Raw genomic sequence first — 14,934 nt, 5'->3', positions numbered from 1 at the left:
CCCTCCTTCCCTCCTTCCCTCCTTCCCTCCTTCCCTCCTTCCCTCCTTCCCATTTCCCAGCCACCCAAATGTATTTTGGATTTTCCAGCTTTGCTGGCATTGTGTACAGAAATTTTCATATCTTGTCCACTTAGTCCTTTAGGTGTTTCAGGCTTCTGGGGAGGATGAACTTAGTATAAATGAGTCTCTAATGCCAATGTACTACATCAGTGCTGCATGTTACTACAGCCCTGATGGGGAGGAGAGCAAGCTGAACTGTGGTGCAGTGTGGGGCAGGTAGCTCACACAGCGCTGGGCAGTGCCAAAAGCTCCTGCAAGCCATGGGAAACTGTCAGAGTTTACCAGTAATGTGATACCCCGTTATGTTCTCATTGTACTAATTCCACAGTACTCAGGTAACAGATGCCTACATTACCTGTGAGTACAAAACATATCTTCTTTGAATTACAGAGTTCCTCTTAACCATACAGCATCTTTTATAATGTGATTGCAGAAAGTCTCCTGAGAGACTTATAATGGATAGATCTATTAAAGCACTAAAATAATTTCATAAGGTGCAAGGCACGTCTTTGAAGCTGGTGTATGTTTTAGCTGACGTGCATTACAGTATTCTGGAACATTACCATTGAAACTTAGGAAGGGTTTCTAAATATATGCCAAGATGTGCAAAAGAAAAGGTCCACTACAAATGACGGTGGTCTTCTGGAATATGGAACAGACTTTTCTTGTGGTACTAATAATGTGCCTTATTTTTTCATAGGCCGTTTTTCTCAAAGTAAGAGTGTATTTCAAAATAAATACTTGAGGAGCATTGTGGCTATATATCATGCAAGTTATTAAGCCAAACATAATTTCAGTGTCTCCATCTCTCCTTTTTCTGTCTTCAGTTTCTCTCTCTGATGACATCTGATTCAAGTAAATTCCTCTCCATTCATGTCATTACATTCTGCTACCTCAGGCGTAGACAGTCAATGTACAGACGTATGTATGTAATAGCTAAATGAACAGTTGTGGGGTCTTCAGTGCAGTATTCAAGGGGGCAATGCTTAGTGGTGGTCTTCATTTATTATTATTATTTATTATTTGTGGATAGGGTTTAGGAGCTAGTGTTTGATTTAGGACATGGAATTTGGTGTAATGATGATGATCTGCAACCATGACTTACTTTCCTCAGGGCAAGAAAAAAAATGTAAAGCAGGGAAATCTTCAAATTGCAACTGCTTTCTGGAGAATTTTACCAGGAGAAAAAGCATCTGGACGTGGAAAAAACGAGCAACAGCTGCGCCAACCGCTCAGGAAGGAACCCGGACTGCCAGGGGTTTTGAGGGAAAAGGGAAACTAACACCTTCGGGGTCCGACTCCCCTCCTGCCGCCCCTACAAGCCCGCAGCAGGGCTGTGGAGCCTGCCCTCGCCTGTGCCCTTCCCTCACCTAGCGGCCACCGCACGCCCACGGGGCTCCGGGCCCGGCCCTCGATGGCCGCCGGGGCAGGGCGGAGGGCGGCGGGGCCGGACCCCCGACATGGCGGCAGGCCCGGCCCGGCCCCAGGGGGCGCAGCCCGGGCCGCCCGCCCCCGCTCGGCGGGGCTCCAAGCGCACTGCTCCGCGCCGCTTGCCGAGGGCAGTCGGCAGCCGGTGGAGTCGCCGCCATCTGAGGGGGCTTCCGAGGGCTGTCGGAGCCCCGCAGGGGCCGCGCAAGATGGGGCTCGTGGGCAGGCTGGCGGCGCTGCCCCGCCACGGCGGCGCTGCCCGGCGGTGGCTGCGGCCGCCCCGCGCGGGGAGCCGGCTGCCGGGCCGCGCCGCCTGCTGCCGGGCGCTGGGCGACTACGAGGCGGTGTTCAGGGCCTCGGTGGCCGATCCCGAGAAGGTGTGGGGAGCCGCCGCCGCGCTGATCCGGTGGGACAAGCCCTGGGACAGGGCTCTGCAGAGCCGCGGTCCCGGGGGCGCCGCCTGGTGAGTGCCGGCCGGGGGCAGCGGCTGTGGGGCGCCGGGGCTCCGGCGGGTGCTTGGGGCTGTGAGCCTGCCGCCCTGCGGTGGTGGTGGCAGAGCCCGGGGAGTTTAATGATTGCACTCGGTTATGCTTAATGATTGAAATGCTTAATGATTGAAATCAGGACGGGTGAGAGGGGACTTGGCGTGGGCTGTGGCGGTGTGCGTGTGTCGTACGGGTGCGATGATCGTGGGTCTGGGTGCCCCGTGGCTTAGGTTGCTGTCAGTGCTAGGAATCTGGCATCGGGGGACGGAAAATTGCCTGTGGGAACACGGAGACGGTGGCTTTCAGTTTTTTAACCTTAGAAATTGGCTGAGTAGGTCATCGCTTCGAGGGCATGATAAGGTAATGTTTAGCAAAGGCATTAGTGGCCTGGTATGTACGTCCACGTGGTGAGCGGTGACTGCGCAGACAGAACGGACAGCCGTCTTACAACATTCAGGAAAAGATTTTCAGTACTTCTTCAAAGGCAGTTTGCCTGTTAAAGTTTTGTCATGACCACCGTCATCTCTTACTTTCTTATTGGTGTCTGTGGTTGCTGCAAGGCAGCTCTCACAGTGACAACTGTTTTTATCTCTTAAGCTGAATGTTAAGCAGCACCCAGCCAGCATAAATCCCTTTAAGTCATTGTGGCTGTGTAACAGTCAGGAAGCTTAAAGTGGATTGATGAGGAGACCTGTGGTCCACTGACCTTGGGTTTTAAGGTCATGGCACTGGTCAGAAGGGACAAGTAGGATTGCCTGCACAGTTAAGGACCATGGAAGCTCCTTGGCATTCCTGAACAAAATAATGAAAAAGTCATGATGGTTACTTTTTAAAAGTTAAGGGATAACAATCTGATACACACCAGCAAGCATGTTTTTTCTATCAGATCCTGTCAAACAAATGTAATTTGATTTGATGAGTGAGATAAGCTTGCTGGTTGCAAGTGATGTGGTTTTGTCTTTTTAAAGCATTTTGGCTTCTTAGACGAAATTATTTGGGCTTATGACGGGAATAGCTGGATAGAGTTTCATACGCTGAGGTCAGATTTAACTTCCAGTGGTCTTTTCTGACCTTCTGTCCCCCTGGCATCTTTACTCCTCTGTGGATGCAGTTTGCCACAGACTTAAGTTATCTTATCAGTGTGTGCAAGTAGGAGGGAAGGTGTAAGCAAGATGGAGCCAGGCTCTTTCCAGTGGTGCCCAGCGCCAGGACAAGAGGAAGTGGGCACCTTCTGAGAGATCTTCAGAAGCCTCCTGGACATGGTCATGGGCAACCTGCTCAAGGGGCCTTCTCTAGGGGCACTTCCAACCTCAACCATTCTGCGATTCAGTGGGATTATACAGGGGTGCAAATCTCTGAAGACTCAGCATCAGGCCCTAGTTATTGTTTGGTTGTCAGGCATCTGTTGCTCTGTTGTGGATAATGAAGCTTCAAGTAATTCAAATTTGTTTAATGCTCTTTATTGCTTTAATGTGCAATGTACTGTTTTGCTTTTTTATTTAAGTTCATGTTAAGAGATACGAGGCTGTATGGGATCCTGGTGTAGTGCTTTGCTGCCTCTGAAGTCCCAGATGATTGCCACCATTCTGTGTGTCTAGCAGAACAACAGACAGATAAACTTTTTGAGGAAAAGACTAAATTTAAGAAAGAAAGACGGTACAGGAGGCTCTTTCAGAATATATTCTGAACAAACAGGACAGAACAGATCTGAACATGAGACCAGGCTTCTAAAAATAACAGTCTGCTGGTCTAACAACGTAAAGGTGGTTCTGGTTCTGAAGTTTGCCTAGCAGTTTAGGGAAACCTTAAAATAGTGTTAAGAAAATCATGCATGTGCTTCTTGAGTTAGAAAATGTGTTGGAGTCATATTATTAGGTCAATTAATAAGCATCTTCTATTTTTATTGTCATTGTTGTTGGTTGCCAAACCTGAAAGGTACAGAAAGAGACACTTTTTGTATGTTTTCTAGTCCTATTTACGTCCCCTTAAAAAGGTGGTTAACATATCTGAAACTTCAGTTTATAAGGCAAATCCTAATTCTGCCTTTCCAAGTACTGGAAGAGCATAAAAGAAATGTGTAGCATGCCCTAGTGCACTTTCTTCAGTCTCTTCTATTGGAAATACCAGTATTATATCAGTGGGATGCAAAATGCTCTCCAGAAGGCATGCAATCAGTGCCACTGTTGTCTGGTGCTTTCGCTGAAGCAGTAATCTCAGGCACCATTGGCTATTCTGACCTGCATCGGTGGCTGGTGCGGGGCAAAAATAATGAGAATAGCAAACAAGAGAAAGTGGTCAAGGAAAGGGTGAAGGAACTGACATGGTTTGGTGGAGAAGGCTAAAAGGAGACATGTTTTGAAATACGTCTATTTTGGCTACAAAGCTCAAGGAGAAATTCAAGTCTGCTTTGAAATGTTCAGAAAAAAGGGATCTTAAATTGCAATGGGGGAGATGTAAATTTTAGACCTTGGAAAGAAAAAATCTTTTTAATGCTAAAGGTAGTGAAACACTTGAACATATTATTTGGGGATCTTGTGGAATCCCGATTAGGAAGGTTAAGCATTTTTTTTTATAGGAATGGTAGAAACATTTTTTTCCTAACCTATGCAGGTAGAGGGCAATTTTGCAAGCTGTGTTCTTCATGCTTCTTAAGACCCTGTGTTATGTGAAATCACCTTTGAGCTTCAGGAATGTTACCCTCTCTGCTGTTTAAGTGTTATTGACACTTTAAAAAATTGTGGCTGGATCAGTTAACGTACTTTTATCTTAAAATATCTAATACTGTAGTGGTTTTGTTTAACGCTACATTCAACTTCTGTTCTGACTTCATCTAAACAAATTAAAAACAAATCCCATTGATTCCTGGGAACTCAGGCTGGAGAAGTGTTTGTGCATGGCATTACAGGAATTAGCAATACACTTTTTAAAATTACATTTGAAGTGCAAAATAATTGTACTGTAGTTTTTTCTTTTGCATATATGCTGAGTTTATTCAGAACGTTTATCATCCTTCATTTTTCTTCTTAATTGTCTTTGCTTTTGAGTGAAACTAAAAATTGTCTTTGAATACAGCTACTTTGATTTTGTAGATAGCAGATATTGTTGGAAATGACAACATAAATTTGAATATTTGAATTTAGGCTTAATTATGTGTTGCCTTCACCATGATTATACTTATTTTGTTACTATGAAGTAGGCTGTTGACAGATCTGAAAAAATTCTGAACACAGTAAAAACAATTTTCGTGCCACAGACAATAGATGTTAAGCTGCATGTAACCGGAGTCCTGCTACGGAAGACGTAACTAACTGAATTGTCATGAGTAGGAGAACAATGAATTGTCATGACTAGGAGAACAATGCTTCCTTGGCCCTTCTGCTTCCCTGTGAAGATTCAGTCGTTTTAAAGAACGGTTAAAGAAAAGTCAGTGCCTGTACTTGAGATCCTGGGTTGTGCAACAAGAGCAGCTCTGCCAGACCTGCAGGAGATGGGAGGCGCCAGCCCCAGACCAGGGAGGCAGGAATTCCTGCTGAGGCTGGAGGTGGTTTCTAAGGGGCTCGGGGGGTCTTAGTGCGGTAACCACACTGAAATTATTACAGGGGTGCATTATTGGATGAAAGTTACACGTCCTGTGGATTACCAAAGGCTACTACTGTCAGGGATGTACAGGAAAAAAGACCCAAAAGTTAAGCAGCTATTGGCAGAACATTAGCTAAAAAAGTTGCTGTGAAGCAAGCTGTTTTGGTATTATAACCACATTTAAATTCTGCTGTGATTTTTGGCAGGAGGAACCCTGCCATTTTTCTTCCACAGTAGTATCAGCGAACAGAAGAGGAGCTCTTCCAAGAGACTGGTGAAGTGAATCCAGTATCTTCTATGTATTGGAGTTGTTACTGTTCACTCTTTGTTTCTCTTTTTCTCCTCCTCTGCTCCATTAGTATAATGTTATTCCTTTCCCAGCCTTAGGAACTGAGCCTAAAGAAAAGATCTTCAGGGTGGAATTCAGTCCATAAGCTGTATTGAGCTAAATGTCTGGTTAGTAACAGATTAGCATTTTACAGCCCTGCTTATGGCAAGATTCATTTGCAACTCTTCCAAACATCCTGCAGATCCATCCCATATCTTCCTGCAGCCTAGTGGAATATTTTATTTTCAGTTCTAGATCTCTTTTTTAAGTTAATTCAGGGACTCGAGCCTGTTTTAATGCTGCTGTTGCTTCCCAGCTAAAGCTTATTCAAGCAAATTGATGTTCTTCGGTAGTAGTTAAAAATGTCTTTGACAATGTTGATCTTGCTACATAACTTAATGGGAATCCAAGCTCTGCCACTCATTCGTGCTTGCACCATTCTTAAGTAGCAATGCATGGTAACCCAGATACTGTGCTGTGCTGTTCCACTCGTCACACAGATATGATATAAAAATCAGTAGATGACCTGAGCCTATACAGCTTTTATGATAGTAATACAGACTTATCTGTATTACTTGAAGCAACTGACAAGCCTTTATTGTTCATATAGCTCTTTTATGGGAAGAGCTTTATAGCACTTTTTTTTTTTTTTTTTTTTTTTTTTTTTTTTTTTTTTGCTTTCTTGGTTTCCCACCTTCTCCTTATTAATGGCATTGTAAAGGAGTCACAGGAAAAGTTTGCTACATCCTAACATCCTAATTGGTCTTGCTTTAATACGTGCAATTCTTTACAATAGGGACTATTCAATGGCCTCTTGTCATATGGATATATGAATAATACATCAAATATCCTAATTTAAAGCAGTCCTGTACAAAACAGGAAGGAAAGAAGGAAATGCTCTCTTTTAACTGGTAGTGGGTTACTTCAGGCCATCTAGTTTTATTTTTTTACATTACAACAAGACATTATGATAGTGAGCATTCCCATTGAATTTTTGGATACTCCCAACTCTACTTTTCCTGTGTGTTGCTCTTCTTTTGCTGTAGATAGATCCGTGCAGATAAAAACACACAAAGGAGAACATTATTTTGAGTAAGCTAATTCTGTGTCATCTTTGAGCTAATTGTCATTGTAGCATCTGGTGCCTTGTTTGTTTTCTTACTTGAAGATTATGCTACGCTTTTCTTTTTCTGTGTACAATTACAATAAAAATGAAACCTGTGTTTGTGCAGATTCTTCTGTAAACATCTGGCTGTGGAAGAGACTACAACTCACACTACTTTATGGGGGTTTTTGAGTCACTGATGTAGAACATGGGAATGTCAAATGCATTATGAGTATCAGACAAATTTACAAGGTTTTATGACCATTGGGGTCAGGTTAATTTAGATATAGATGTCTGTATGCTTAACTGTTACTGCCAAGATGTGAATAAGAACATTTGGAGTCCTGAACCTCTTCTTTGTAAAATATAAATTTACATGCCAGTAGTAAGTGTAATAAGTGAACGTTATGTCTTGTTCCCTGAAATCGTAGCTATAAAAATGAGAATGATTGATGCAAAAGTTAAATCAAGACCCAGTTTAGCATATTCTTAGTTAAGTCAGTTAAGGTCTAAGTACTTTACTTCTTTTACTTATCTTGGTTTATGTAGCTTTTAAAGTAAATTGTGGGGTTATAGAATAAAAAATGACTTCCTGAATGGACTGTAAAGTTTTATGTTTACTTCAATTGCATGCTCTCATTCCTTAAAAGAAAAAACAACAATAACAATCAACCCTGTCTTAGTAATTTGAAAGGTTGGCTGTAATGTACTTTCAACTTCTTTTTTAGGTTTGTAGGTGGAGAGCTGAATATTTGTTACAATGCTGTAGATCGTCATGTTGAGAATGGACGAGGAGACCACATTGCCATTATTTATGACAGTCCTGTAACAAATACCAAAGAGAAAATAACATATAAGGAACTTCTTGAACAGGTACGTTTGAGAATAGCCTTGTTACTGGAAATAGATTGGAAATACCGAACAGCAGGTAGATATTAGGGAGGCAGAAGTGGTCTGCCTTGCTAGTTTATTCCTTTTGCTGTGCTCAGTATTGATCTGTAAGCTTCACTGCTTTTACCTGATAATAGAGCAAAATAGAGCATCTAAGAAGTTTTGATCTTCCTTTATTTTTTTTTTTTTTTCCTGCAGTTTGTTATTTTTTGTCTTGGTCAGTTAAATTCTGAACTTTTCTTTCTTGAATTCCTTTTTTTTTTTTCCTGTCTCCTAACAGTTCTTTTTTTTTTTTTTTTTTTTTTTTTTCTTCTTTCCTATATAAAAGGTAAAGCAAAATATTAGTCAAGCCACTTGGCACTGAGTTGCTACAAAGAACAACAATGCTGTGCTAGTGAAAATGAAGGTGCACACCTTGGCTATTGCTGCAGATAATGGAGTGTAAAAACAAGTGCCAAGTGAACAGGAAGCAGGTCCAGGCAGAGCTGCATCACGTGCCTGGGGGAGGCTATAGCGAGGGTGCTGATGGTCTGCACTAGCACTCCATTTGGGAAGCCCATGGATTTCAACTGTTGGCTGGGGTGGCCAATGCAGCTTGCCCCTGGCTGGGGTGCGAATGCCCAGTTCAGCATCAGCCCCAAGTGCCAGGCTGTCTGTGTGCCTGTCTCGCCGCCATCAGCTGCCTGTGGGCCTCACACTGCTCCTCTGTGCTGATAATTTGGCAGCCTCATTACCTGACGTCATTTACCAAAGGTCACCTGCTGATGCCACCCTCAACCAGGCCCAGCCCATGCCGGTTGCTATAATTGGTAGTTAAATTGAATTTCCTATTCAAATGCTGTATTTTAACTTTGCTCTGCTTTTCTGTTCTAGTTATATATAGCAGTTGCACTTAACCCTGAACACAAAGAAATTTTGGAGTCAAACCCTCTTCTTGCTTAATGAATTTCAGAGTGCAAGATGCATTACAGTGGTTGGAACACTCCCTGTACTGCAGATACATGTAATGCGAACCTACGTTTAAAATGTTAAATGAAGTTGACAATACAGTAGTTTGGTGTGTGAGGTTTGTATTCCACAATTGTTGTTATTATTGTTGGAAGAAAAGAATAATCGTACAGACAAAAAAACTGATACATCTCTGCTGTACCATACCTTGTAAGAAGAATATAGAAAGTATTTACTCCTCACCAGTTTTTTATTGATTTACAAAGTCCAAAACTGAACTTTAAAGTTACCATGCAGTATACTAGAGCTAAAACCACTATTTTGGTGTTTTAAGAAATCAGTCAGCTTTAAAAGGGCACAACTTCATGCCTATTTTTTTTTTAATGTCTATCGATAAATAAATTGTAATTATATGCAATTTTGTCATGTGCCATATAAAAACGTATATGTATAAATGAAAAAAGTGTACATATGTGTAAATACCTATTCATTTATTTTAATGAATACATCGTTTTGATGTAAATTATCTTCAGTGGGCTTCCTCTGCAGAAATTTCCTCTGAACAGCACTTGAAAAGTAGCCTCGGTTCACTTTTTAGCGTGAATGTTGGTGTCTCCTAAGTTTGTGTATCTGTGTTTTCTGTAAGCACATTAAAGATGTTACGTCATGGAACATTTTATGCAGAATGACAAAGTTTTGCTAATATACACATACTTACTTTCTTCCGTATTTCCTCTTACTGAGCATAATAAACCAAACGGGATAACTGGTTGAAATTTTCTGGGGGTATGTAGCAGAACTTATTCAGAAGCTCATTGTAATCTTGCTGGTAGCTGAGTCCTGTCTTAATATTGTTTTTGAATTCTGTATGGTTTGTTATTCTCCTTAATCAAAAGAGCATATGATAGCGAAAGGCAGGATTTGGGACTAATAACTTCTCATTTGCATCTTTCTACTCCACTCTTGGGGAATAAGTTTAATTTGGTTCATCTGGTTACTGTTGAACACCAGGTAACAAACATACCCACAGAGATGTTGGCTGAAAATTGCAGATACATGGGCTGGTGTGTTTCTGTCACAGATCTCGTAAAGACTAGGATGAGAGAAGGCCTACTGAACCACTATGAAACATGCCTTACAGTGTGTGGCTCACATCCCGCTGCCATTGCTTGTTGCTGTGTTCTCAGTCTGCTCAATGTAAGCCAGAAGTACTATATGCTGGAGTTTTGAAATAGACTTTCACTGCTTTGCATGCTTCATTACAGACTGGTATGAGTGTAGACCAGATGTATGAACAAAGTTGACAAATAGGCTTAGTAACCCCAGAGGTGAAAGAAACCTTTTGCTTCCTTTCTGGAGTTCCTTTCCCATTTTAAAATAGCCTTCAGTGTGAATCCGTGTGCAGACCGTAGTTTGAACTATACCCATCCAACGAATGTTTAGTAGCCTGCCAGGCCAATGAGCTGTTATTTCACTGAGAATGTCTTTTCAGAGAGGCTGCCTGCTCAAAATGTCTCTATGAGAGATCAGGGTTTGAGGTGATGGATTTCTTTCTGCTTTTGGCAATAAAAGAGGACTTTATAGGTGGATTAACTAAAAGTTATATAGAATAACTGTGGGTCGCAGGATGGGAAGATGCAGAATTATATATCAGGTTGGATCATTTGTCCAAGGATCAAACGCATGGTAAGGATGAAAAAAATACATAGGTACTTGGTTGGAGATAATACAACTCCTTAGGGAGGGTGGGATAGCTTGAGCTATGTCCTAGGGAAGCTCGTTTCTTTCAGATTACCTCTGTCCTTTTTACTCGTTTCACTGCTGTTCAGATGCTGCAATTTTAAGGTTAAGCACCACTAAATTGTAAATAATTGAGAGAAATGTTGGAAGCTTGTGGATGTTTAGTGTCCAACCTGTCAGGATTTTTTTTTTTTTTTTTTTTCAGAATTGGAGTAGAAGGACTGCAAGACAATTTCAGCAGTTTATTGATACAAATAATGGCAAGATCTGTCTGTGCTGATACTCTGTGCAACTATATTTGAAAAGTCTTGGGACTCTTAAAGTGAAATTTTACACAGTGCATATGATCGCATTGTATTAATTACATGCTGTTACAGATGGAATGCTGCAAATGTGGAGAGTAGGGCTCTGACGGAACTTAAGACATGACAGTCTTCCTGAATGTACCTATTGGATTTATTTTATTTACTGATGCCTCTTACAGGCTTTTAAATGTGGATTACATAATTGAACTGATTACAGTGAAATGGGGACGTAGCTGTAAGCTTTGTGTATACCTTGAGATAGTCCCTAATTCCAGTAGTGAGATGCCAGGAAAAGATAAGGGAGACGTGAATTCTTTTAGAAATGTTACCGAATCTCTGTAGTGTTAGGGAAAAATGGATATATCCAGGGGAAAAAAAAAAAAGGAGCAATGGTTTCTATTCATTTAAAAACAAACTTTCTGATTGGATAGTGTTGGAAAGTACTACCGTTTTCAGGTTACGACAAAGGTTGTTAGGTGGGTGAAAATACCTCCCTGTTTACATTACTGGGTTATTTTCTGTAGGCTTCCTCCCTTGCTAAAAAAAAAAAAGAAAAAAAATCTCAAGAATTTGAATGCCATATTATTTGCAATTGTTGACACTTGACAGATATTGTACATGAAAACAGTATGATTTTTCTTGGTCATTATTTCAGAAACAATGCACAATTAATGTGCTGAATTCAGTGCTGTAATAAATAATTTATGAGTGCAATAACCTGACAGGAGGAGTAAAATCCAGACCTCCTTCCCCCCACAGCATTGAATGTTGCAAAAATATGAATGAGAGAGAAGGGCTTCGGAGTTATCAGCATTGGGTTATGATGTAATTTCTTTGTTAGGATTTTTTTTTTTTATTTTGATAATTACCCACCCTAAAGGCATCTCCTTCTGAAATAGCAGTATTAGGAATTGTCAGGTTGTATTTATGTGTCTGTCTGTCTTGCACTGCATTTATCTCCTGTATATATATGACTGAAGAATTATCCAGGTTGTTTTGCTTCTAGTAGTCTTTTTCATTCTACTTGCTTTACTCCATCTTCTTTCTTTGCCTTCTGCCTTGAAAAATGGACAATTGCTTCTTAGCTAGAAATAATGACTTTCATTTCAAGATACTCCTTCTTATAAGTGCTAAAAAAACAAAACTAGAATATAGACAGAAAGTCCTACAGAGACTGACAATCAAACTTTTTATCTGGGAGACCACAGGTGGTCTCCCAAACCAGGAAGGAAGATGGGCCTGTATCTGTGCCCTATCCACAGTCTCCAGCTTTCCCTCAATCCAAAGAGCACGTTGGCATGTGAAAGAAGGAAGGAGAAATTACTGCAATTAACCACAATCCCAGCAGCTGTCTGCCTGAATTAGAATGAAATAAAAATCATCCCAACTTACCTTATTTTCTTGTTTGTGGAGCAGTGTATGTGCACCATTACAACCACTAGGTAGGTCGCTCATGTACTGTGTTTGAGGAGAGGAAGAGACAATGCAGTGGAATTTGGTGCAGAAACCTGCAGGGGCTGTGCTATCAAGGCGTGCCACGTGCATGGTTGATGGAGTTGGCAGGACTGTGCCTGGCACACAGGCAGAGCAGGGTCGGCGCAGGTGGTCTCTGATGGAGCTTGTTGCTCCATGGAACTTACTTCACAGCCCAAAGTCCCTGGGGAATCATCTCAAGACATTACAGCTCTCACAGGCAAACTTGCATTGTCTTTCCACAGCTCTGGGACCAGTGCCCTGACTGGGCCAGAAAGCTCCTAAACACAATCCCAAGCTAAATACATGTCTACGAAAGGAGTATATATATTTAATCAGGCAGGCATCTGGACCATTGAAGTTACAGTTCCCAGTGCCTGGTGTGGCAGAGCATGGGCCAAGGGGATGTTCCTGCATGTCATCTCCTGAGGGTCCTCCGGGGCTTGTGTGATGCAGAAGTGTGCATACTTGGCAGGTGTGTGTGGCACGCTTTTCCCTGGACTGTTGATCCTGGGACAAAGGGTGTAGGTAGCCTAATGAGCAGTGGACTTAGTGGAATGCTCTCTCCTCCCCTGAAGATCCAAGATCTCTGTGGTAGGGGCACATGCACCAAGCCACTTCTGAAGCATGATTGTGCCATGTGTTTAAGAATGTGATCTTCACTTGTGTGAAGTGAATGCAGCACCACTTGTCAAGCCTGCTGCCAACCGGGAGAGGATGGACATTAGCAACAGGATGGTTCATCTGCTGGAGAAACTCTTGCAGCAGTAGGAAAAGGAGGAAGTGATAAAGGAGTAATGAAAGAGTGAAGAGGTTGATCAGCATGTGGGAGGCAGCAGCAAGGACTACTTTCTTTAGTAGCCTTCCAAGAATGGCATGTTGGAGAAGCTGAAGAGGAGAGGAAGGCTTGCTGCCTTTGGTTTAGAGGAATGCTTATCTGACATGACTATTTTTACAGCATGAGATGTGCTTCAGGATCTTTCAGGAGTTCTCAGTATTTGAAAGATCGTTTTGTGTTTAGTTTGTGTTGAGGGACTTGACACTGGTGAGACCCACGCTGTTCAACACAGTCAGGTTTGGAGTTTAATTTTTGAGCATTTGGAGTGGAATTTCTGCTTTAGCATTTTCTAAACAGAATTCTTCTGGCATGGACCAAAACTGAACTGCATTTTAAACCACTGGGGACAGCCGGGTGATTTACTTCAGAACAGCACTACTTTTCCAAACTTGAACTGCTAATACAGATATAGTATTTGTTTGGTGGCAGGGTAAAAACAAAACTGTACTCACTAAGGCTTGCATTTGACATAAGTGTAATTTAAGTCCAGATCTTCAAATCTGAAAACCTACTTCAGCTTCCTGTTATATCACTTTGTTTCAAGTCATTTTATTTCTGAAGTGTCAAAAACATTAAGGCAATAGAGCAGTCTTAAACTTTGAAGAAGAGCAGAGAAATAGCATGCTGGTAGGAAAATAGCAACTGTAAAATCTTGAGAGATAAAGTATGCTGTCTTAATGTAAACCATAAATGACAACACACTGTAACAAACTGGAAGGTTTCATGGCTTTTAACAGTTTAATGAAATGTCACTACTTACACTTTTTTTTTTTTTTCCCTTTTAGGAAGAATGATTGTGTGAATGTTTCAGAGTTTCCACATCCATCTTAAGGGCAATGTAAACCTTCTTTATGATGTTCCATGATCTTCCAAATAGTTGCAAATGGAGACAGTTATTCTGTAGGGCAAATGCTCACTAGCTGTCAGAAGGATAAAGGAAAAGACAAAGGGAAAATCAAAGCTGCCCACATATTGTGTTGGGTTAATGCCTCTGGTGACATTGAACTCTTCAGAGTGGGGAGGTTAAGTACAAACAAGTAACTAGTGAGCTTGCCTGGAAGACGTGGTTTCTGGCTGCAACATGCTACGTATATTCTGCTTTAAATAAAATTTATGTATGGTAGATTTCAAGAAAACTTACTTCAGTGTATGCAGTTCTCTTCACTGTCTCCCTCATACAGCCGAGTACTGAAGTTATGTAGCTCATATACAGGCACTGGGAGTCTTCTATTACAAAATTACTAATTATGATCTTTAAATGATGCCTTTTCCATCCACAGGCAAACATTGCCTTTTTTCAGCATCAGTAATAATTATAAAAATAATAATGAATGTGTTTTCCATTGTGTTTAATTATTTATTGCTTAATATTTTTACTATTACTTATATGGGATATAGAATTACTCCTTAAATATTATTTTTGTTTCCTCTGGCCTTTTTGTCTACATGCTGCTTGAGAGTATCACAAGCAGCAAAGATGAAGATTAGGTTTTTAAATTCTTTGAGATCAGTTGATACTTGATACTTTCTCTCTGTTAAAATGAGTTTTCAGATTTTAATATTTTCACAGTGGGAAGTATACAAAAGGAATTTACCTTTGTAAGGAGAGCTGTTGTCCATACCTACAGTTATGTTCAGTGATCTAGAAATGACTAAATGCCAGTGGTATGGCTATACGTTGTAGTTGTGTAGATGTCCAAGCCACGTTGATTTGTTTTTGTACTTGATAGTGTATTGATAGATAATAGTAGGTC

General features: G+C 41.2%; 1 protein-coding gene across 1 annotated transcript in view; it reads left to right on the top strand.

The window, feature by feature from the left end:
• The first annotated feature begins 1,506 nt into the window (after window positions 1-1,506).
• ACSS3 (acyl-CoA synthetase short chain family member 3) overlaps window positions 1,507-14,934 on the top strand; it is a 67,226-nt gene continuing 53,798 nt past the window's right edge. Inside the window, exons 1-2 of the mRNA XM_035338581.1 lie at window positions 1,507-1,951; window positions 7,714-7,858. Of these exons, the coding sequence (XP_035194472.1) occupies window positions 1,521-1,951; window positions 7,714-7,858 (576 nt within the window). The 5' untranslated portion in view covers window positions 1,507-1,520. The remainder of the gene's footprint in view (window positions 1,952-7,713; window positions 7,859-14,934) is intronic.

This window comes from Oxyura jamaicensis, chromosome 1 (genome assembly GCF_011077185.1).
Source record: "Oxyura jamaicensis isolate SHBP4307 breed ruddy duck chromosome 1, BPBGC_Ojam_1.0, whole genome shotgun sequence".
Classification (NCBI taxonomy): domain Eukaryota; kingdom Metazoa; phylum Chordata; class Aves; order Anseriformes; family Anatidae; genus Oxyura; species Oxyura jamaicensis.
The sequence above is the reverse complement of the archived record's forward strand: the minus strand, read 5'-3'. Positions and strand labels throughout refer to the sequence as shown.